Source organism: Trypanosoma theileri (genome assembly GCF_002087225.1).
Source record: "Trypanosoma theileri isolate Edinburgh chromosome Unknown TM35_Tth_75_V1, whole genome shotgun sequence".
In the NCBI taxonomy this organism is placed as follows: domain Eukaryota; phylum Euglenozoa; class Kinetoplastea; order Trypanosomatida; family Trypanosomatidae; genus Trypanosoma; species Trypanosoma theileri.
In genome coordinates this window covers 7,652-16,055 of record NW_021639917.1, presented here as the reverse complement: position 1 = coordinate 16,055, position 8,404 = coordinate 7,652, and the positions used below count along the sequence as shown (strand labels likewise).

Here is an 8,404-nt window from a genome sequence, read left to right as displayed (position 1 = left end):
CCTAAAATGTACACTAAGTCACACACCTACAGAGAGGAACAGAAAAACACAAGAAAAGAAAAACAACAGGATACCAACAGCACACAAAGCACTCACAATACAATAATCACAGCTGCCACTCTCATCAGAGAAAAACATTCACACACACCAGCATATCAACTCAACCCCAAAAAGAAAAAAAATAACACAGACCCATTATGTGAAGCCGAAGCGGAACAGTCTCATTCCACCTCCCCTGCAGGTTGCAGTCACTCAAGCAAGCCACACAACACACAACACAGGGGCAGAAATATCTCCGTGGCAATGCCTTGAGTGACAACACCGAGAGAGAAGGTGAGAACAAAGAAATGTGTTTTCATTACGTGGGCGGTGTGGGTGGCAACCCAAACACACAAAGGAACACACAACAGAGGGGCACACTCAAACACCTACAACCCACCAATCTTTTAATACCAAAATGAAAATGCAAAAAAAAAAAGTAACTGCGTGAGGCAGACACAATAACAGAGCAAAGATGCAAAAGAAATTCATTACTTACTGTGACTGCGATGCCTGGACACAGTCCAATTCACCCCAAGGTTAACAACGGAAAATCATTGTGTATTGAACGTGCCGTGCCCATATCTTTATTCTTGATGTCCCTGCAGCAGTTTGTATATAATGAAAAAAAAGAATCATTCCATAAAAATGAACACACAAGATACACAAGGTGTATTGGAAACGCAAAAGAGAAACACACAGCTGCACATAACGTGCAATGAAATTATAATGAGTAGCACACACCCACAAGGGAAAAACAAAATGAAAAAAAACAAGAAAAGAAAGCCGTGATCACCATGTGAATATGTTCAGGAGGCAAGAACACAATACCCAGCAGTAGGTGTGTGTCTTTCGTACAGGGCGAGCAGTGGGAATGATGCACACATGATGACAGTCCACACACACACAAAGAAAAGGAAGGTTGGTAGTGTGCGTGTTTGTGTGTCTTGAACCTCCTGCCATTCTTCACATTTCAGTCACAGCAATTAACACACATTAGGATTGTATCTCATTCCCATGGGTAAAAGCAATAGTTATTAATATCACGGAACACACACACACACATCACCAGGTAGGCACAGTGAACGGCGGCAAGACAGAGCCCAGATAATAATGCGAACAAACAAACAAAGAGGACACTCCCCTCACAAAATGATGGTTTGTCATGTGATGGGTGCCATAGGGAGTCCAACATATGTGTTTACCAAAAAAAGCAAACAAGAGATTTATCGTGCTGGAAGAAAAAAAGATGTGCTGATATCCAACCAAAAAGAAACAGTGCTCTTACAATGCATCCATATCCAGTCAAACAAAGGTTAACTGTGCAACTGTGTCATGGGAACACCGATCAGCAAAGGTGAATGCAACCCAACACAGACAGCACAAGAAGAATCAAGGAACTCTGCACCAATGCAAGACTGCTGCCACCATCCTTCTTTTTCGTGGCCTTTTCTGCTGCTTGTTTCGCCTTTTCCGCTTCTTCCGTGGCCTTTTGCGCCGCCTCCTGTCTCGCCTTTTCTTCCTCTGCTTTTTGTGCCGCCCGCATTGCCTTTTCTTCCTCAGCCTTCCTTTTCTTTTCTTCTTCCGCAGCTTTTCGTACTTCTTCCTCTTTTCTTTTTCTTTCTTCTTCTTCCCTTTTCGCCCTTTCTTCCGCCTCCTGTTTTTCTCGAGCCCTCCTTGCTTTTCTTTCCTCCGCGGCCGCCTTTATTCTTTTCTCCACCTGAACCACTTCTTTAGCGTGTATTTTCTGCAAGGGATCGAACTTGTCCTTGAAGGCCTTGATGTCATCCTTCCGTGAACTCTTTTCCCGTGATTCCCCGCGATTCAGAACCGGTTGATTCTCTTTTTTTACTTCATCCACCACCTGATGAAAACCACGGGCACCAGCACCAACAGAAATTGCGGGACAATGTTCACGGAATCTCTCGTACTTTTTCTCCAAAAGAAACCTCACTCCCCCCTTGGATTTGAGGCCGCACGCATGTGTTTCCCCACTCAGATTAGACAGTTCGACCATGACCCTCTCCATCACCTTGGACCTTGCCGTGTAGAGTTCAAGGGTTTCTTTCCTCCTCGCCAAATCGCAATGAATGTAATCACGATCCAAAACCATCTCCTCGTATCTCTTGACTGCCCCCTTGAGTTTGTCCGCCGGATCACGAAGGTTTGCGACGTAAAAGGAACACTCCCTCTTTGTTTTGTTTACTTTATCGACCAGTCCATCTGCCGCATCTGCTGCATTATTATATTTGGCCTTCATTTGATTGAATTCTTCCACAAACTTCCTAACAGCCTCTGTTTGGCAAGATTCGGTCTTCTTCTCCGGTTTTCCCTCGAGAAACTTCTCGATGCCCTCAACAACTTCAGTGGTGGCGTTCAAAGCGGTTTCCATATCCGCATAATTCTTATTGCATGCATTCACCTCCTTCCCCCACAAGTCCACACACGCACTTCCGTTCGCAAGTATTTCCTGCGGTGATTTCACCTCCGCAAGTGGACTCTCCGGGCCAAACCACGACCGATTCATTATTCTCTCCGCATGTTCGAGGTCCTCCTCACGAAGTTCAGGGCATTTAGCCATTTTCTGACCATAAATCACCTGAGCCTCGCACGAAAGAAAATACAGAACAACCAACAGGTATACCACGCGAAGCAGTTGGATGGACATCGTTGTCATGATTGTCACTGTGGGTTGCTTGGATCTATGGTAACAAGGAAGAAGAGGAAAAGGAGAAAAGTAGACACACATTTAACACACAAGGCAGACAGTACACAGCAGTACAGAAAGAGAGAATACACAACACAACAGCAATCAAACACAACCCAACGAGGGGAACAACAATAAACCACTCACACAATAAAACACACCCAGAGTTACACAGATATTGAAACAACACCCCGAATTTAGAAGAAGTGGAAAACAAATGGTATCAAAACAATGTTAAATAAACGTCTCTACACACACTCCAGTATCTCACTCGGTATTCATACACAAACAAAGTGTGTCTGTATTCTCATTATAATAAAATCATTACCAGGCAGTTTGAACACCAAAATACACCAAAAACACAGTGTGTACGCCTGACAACATACAAAAACAATACCACAAATCATCAGCAAAACAAAGAGACTGTACAATAATCAACACACCTCCAAACAGAAAAAGAAAAGACACCAATGCATCACCATAACATTTATACCAACACCACAATTGGAATCTAAAACCCACTCACTCACAACCATAACAAAAATGACTGCATACATCACTGTAATACCATGCCACTCTTTACAAACAGAGTCAACACACACATTTACTCTCTCACACACATAATTACCTCTTTATTTATCCTTATTACTATTATTTTTTTCCTCAGAATGCCGGTTCGGCTCTTCTTCCTCTCCCACAGCATTATCAGCAATAAAAAAAAACACGCACCCAAACAAACACACACATCCTTTACTCCATGGTGTGTATTAGGAGGGTAATATCAAACATATCCCCCTACCCAAAAAGGACCCCACACCCCACACCACCACGTTTTATCTTTCTGTTCTTCGTGTTTTTATGGATGTTACTCCAATGGAACGGGCCATCAAGAGGAATACATAAATATACATAAATACAATTTGTTTTTATATTATTTTTTTTACTACCGTTGGGCATGGGGGGTGCGCATTGGTAATGAAATTACAATGGATCTCGTGGGTGGCAGAATATGGATTTTTTTCGCCTCTCTGAGTCCCCTCAGCGGCCAAATCTAATTTCCGCCACTGGAGGGCATAATTGTTATTTTCTCTAGGGTCCCTGTCTCTCCTTTTTTAGCAGCATTCACACTAAAGTGCAATATATAAAAGAAACTGCTGCTGACGGCACAACTGATACACGCGCCCCAGGACCTTCTTGGATAAAGTTTTGTCCCAGTACGACTCTGCTGACCCCGGTGCTGTATAATGTTTTTAGCTTATTGAAACCGTAAACTCTCAAGAAAGAGAATTTGCTGGCCCATGGCTTACCCCTCAAAATAATAAGGGATAATGGACATTGACTCCAACTTTCGATGGCCAAACGCCACCAAGGGGAATAGCATTCCTAAGAATGCATGTATTAGAAAAAAAAATAAAAAGAATTTGGTTTTTTTAAGGAGACCACACACATCAAAAATTTAGTGAGTGCATTTGGTTTCCTTGAATAATTTCATCTACTCCTCCTTGGCGCCACGACGGGAGGGAACTCATTACCAAAGATTTTTTTCCATACAATTCCTACATCTCGCAAACCCCATGGAAGTTATAAATAAAATAATAAAAAATACATAATGTCACTCTTATTGGTCACACAATCATTCAAAAGTTTAGCCTTATGGTTTTGTTTCCTCTGTTTATATAAATATCGAACCCAATGATTCCGCCGCTCTGTGGTAATATCTCTCTTTTGTGCAGAAGGCGCGTGAACCGCAGTGGAAGAACACTACCGCCAGCCCCTACGACCCTTTACATACTTAAGGGATTCTTTGCTGGTAAAAGGTTTTTTCTTTATCCTCACGTTTCTTGCTTCACAATAAGATAATATGGCATTTTCTATCGCCACTATTTCTTCAATTCGAAATTTTTGCTCTGGGGGAAGCAGGGACAACAACAACGGTATATGTATATATTTATATTTATATATATATTGTTGTTGTTCTTTATTGTAATTATTACCGTTTTCTCAAAGGAGGTCATCGGAAGCTAGTTTCTTGATGGCGTGCGCCATTGAAGTATAACCCATAAGGTTGCAAAAACAAAAAAAAAGATAAAAAGGAGGAAAAAAATTATCTTCTTTCCATACGGTTTTTAGAATTTTCCACCAAAAAAGCGTGATGTGCAATTCCAATTCTATTTTCCTGTGTTTTTAAAACGTGGAAATGACCCAACTTTCCTTCACCAATATTGGCTAGATGTCCTATTTATCGGTAATTAACGTTTGTTGTTAAACCCCTAGAAAAACTAAAATACATCTGGAAAATACGTTGGGGAAAAAAAAGAACTGACAACGGTCGCTACCCTTCGAGGATTTTAAAAGCTAAAAGCCAGGAGGTCCATGTCGTAGTATTAATCATCCGTGCAGTGAAACATAAAGATTAGCCTTGTAAGCTTATGAATCGTGTTTCTGCTTTCCATCCTTGGCCGTCAGCAGTGGAATGGGTAGGGTGTTTCGGTTCCGTTTCCTTTACTTCTGGTAGTTTGCCGTTGCGAGGCCGATGCGTGACGGTTTGTGCGCACCAAGAGTCATCCCGGAATCTTAGAAAGGGTTCGATTTTTGCGGTACACCTTTTTAAAAGTTATTTTAAAACCAACTTCAAAAACCTTTATTATTTTTTTTTTCAGGGCCAATATCCATTTAATGGCTGGAATTGGGTCGCCTTTGATGAATAATTATCGCCTTGGCACTTTATCTTTTTTCCCCAGGCATTCAGCGCAAAAAATATATTACCGCTGTATACGTGCACGTGTATTTTTTTTTTTTTGAAATAATAGTGCTTGTGCATCGTAATGGGAAATATTTTACAACATAACTGTAAGAATGAAGATGTTTTTGCTCCCATAAGGAACCCAACCCTGAAGCGGGATTACACCTATTCTCTACTGAGCGGCTCGCTTCGGAAAAAGCATTCCCATTTTTGTACCAAAGATTACTTTCTTCCCTTGGAACCGTTGGGGGTAAGAAGCAAAGCCCCCCGTTTCTGCCCTCCCTGGGTGCCGGGCGGTGGGTCAAATTTTTATCTTTTTCTGTTTTCTCTCTCTCGTCCTTTCCGCTCTGGGTTTTCTTTTTTTATTCAGGGAATTCAAATGCGCACGCCAAGGGGAGTTGGTGAAAAGTACCCGGCGGCCTTTCTTTCCTAAAGTGGGATGTGTTGAAGGTTAATCTGCGGAAATCTACCATTCATATTTTTTTCTGTGTCGCTGTGCTTTCTTGGCCCTTTAGGTGTGGTTTTTAAACCCGCCAAAAATATCAAAACCTAAATTGACACGCCATTATGTCCGGACCGCAGGCGTTGAAGAGGACTTCTTTTTATCGCGCTTCAGCTGAGGCGGCAACTGAAGGAAAAGGATCCCTCCCTTTTGAGAAAAATAAAAGGGAATTGCCAACATCTTGCGCGACAGCTTAGTGCATATTGACCCGTACCATCTGGGGTAACAAAAAACCCCAAGTTCCACTAAGAGCCATGCAAATGTTATCGCGGTGCGCCTCGCTGCTATCTGCTGCGCGCGGCGTTCCCCCAATAATGGTTCAGTTCGTTCCCTATACTTGCTTGTGGCAATTCCCACCGCAGCGCAGATGCCCACAGTTTGTTCAAGACCCCATTGCCGTGGCAAGTGCGGTTCCCCGCTTTGAAAAGAAAAAAAGTTTGCAGATCAACATAACTTGTGGCAGGTGGTTTGGTTTCCACTGCGAGAAGCGAATCGGCACTCCAAAGAAATAGGTGGGGCCCGTGGGAAAGAGAGATGCGTGATAGTCGCATTTGGGCTTCCCGGGGCTTCGGGCAGGCAATTCATGCAAAAGGGTTTTTAGTAGGTATAAACGGGTTTCCCCATCTCTGGGGTTCAAGGTCTGCAAAAAGTGAAGCATACCCAAATGTATTTCTTTCTTTTTTTCCCTTTTCATTAGCTTTCAGCCAGAAATAGTTTAACTAAAGTGGAAAAAACAAAATGGGAAACAAGGCATTTGTTTACGCAGCAGGATGTGACCCTTGGGAAAGGCCGCCAACCGTTAAGCCAAAGAAACGGCTGGGATTTTCTACTTTGTATCTAATAAAATAAGGAAGACAACCCACACTTTTTTTCTGAGTAGCAACTTATTTGCGCACATAGTAAAAATAATGAAAAGCCACTTTTGTGTAATAATGAAAACCTTTGGCAGTCCACAACTCTGCAGATAAAAAAAAAACAACCTTCTTTTACAGATGTTCCCCAAACAGCCTCAGAAAAGGAAATCGGGATCACAACATTATCTAAAGGCATTCCGGATTCTCGTTTGAAAGAGAATTCTTTTAAGATTGGTGGGGTCACTGCTTTCGCACTCTTCCTCCAAAAGTTTTCGGCGTTTCCGCAGGGGCGGTGGTGCCGTGAGGGGCGCGCTGCGTTCTTAAGCCACGCTTTTTTTTTTTTTTTTTTTGGAGCCGACACACCCCATTGGCATACCAGAGTTCGTCTATGAGTATGTTGGAAACAAAATACTTCTGTAGGGTATATCCGATTCTCGTTGCCTACCCCATGATCTTTTCACCGGCCGGCTCATGTTATCCGTTTGGGTGGCTTCCTTTCCCTTGACGGGGTTGCGGCTTACCGAACGCCATTGTTATAGTGCAATTCTCTTGAATATGGCTTTGGAAATTTAATTGTAAGAATAATCTGTGCCTTACTTTTCTCAAAAAAAGCAAAGGAGTTGGAAAAATTATTTATCAACAGATCTCTAACTTATCATTGCCATAAAGTGTTAAACAACAAATCCGTTAGTGACTCCCCAACATCCTTCTTCAGTAGAAAACGTTCTTTGCATAGCGAAAAGGTGGGTTTTGAGAGCGTTTTTTAACCTTTTTTCCTCGTTTCACTTTTGAGAGTTCCACCTCTTTGATAAACCTCTTTCTTTAATAAAACTCCTTCTCGAAAAGAAATATATCTCACGTTCTTCTCCAAAACTGTATTATCTCATGTCTTTTCTCATTGGATTCTAAACTATGACATGATGGAAGCGCAGGAACGGCAACGCGTTATAACTTCCCCCAAAGAGCCGGGAACACCAGATAAAAGGTGCAACGCCTCTACTTGAGAAGTCGAGCGGGCCTCTACTACTTAAGTATCATCGACTCCGCTGTGGCAAAACTTGGTAAGTTTTTTTTCACACATTATGGCAGAATCATTTTCCAAAATATTCTTCAGTTGCTTCCGCCCCAATTTGGGAACGTCCGCCGAAGAAAAAAAAAAAAAAAAACAGGCCCGATCCTCAGGATGCGAAGACTCTCTATTACGAGTCTAAGGTGCTCTTTGCAGTGATTTCAAAAAAGAAATAATATGGAAAAGCAGATTTCCGACACACACACAGACGCAGCCCAGGTGTACGCATCATCTGCGAAAGCGGAATTTCTTTCTATTTGACCAAGGCACTTTGAACATATGTCACCCCACGCAAATACTACGTTACTTTTTTAATGAAAGCAATTGTCTACTTTTCTGGGTGAAATTTACACCTATGAAGTCAAATTCTTCTGTTTTTTTTTTCTTTCCCTCGTCTCCGTGAGGGCCCGGCTTCCGTACATCCTGCGTAATTTATTTCTTCTATTCACCTACAATTTCTTACGACGTAAAAATTAAGAGGATATTGTCG

General features: G+C 42.2%; 1 protein-coding gene across 1 annotated transcript; it reads right to left on the bottom strand.

Annotated features, from left to right (window-relative positions):
* Positions 1 to 6,373: 6,373 nt before the first annotated feature.
* TM35_000751040 (uncharacterized protein) lies at positions 6,374 to 6,685 on the bottom strand (the record flags this gene model as incomplete). Its single annotated transcript, XM_029031292.1, has 1 exon — positions 6,374 to 6,685. One exon carries the CDS (start codon positions 6,683 to 6,685, stop codon positions 6,374 to 6,376), a length of 312 nt encoding a protein of 103 aa, XP_028877403.1.
* Positions 6,686 to 8,404: the final 1,719 nt, after the last annotated feature.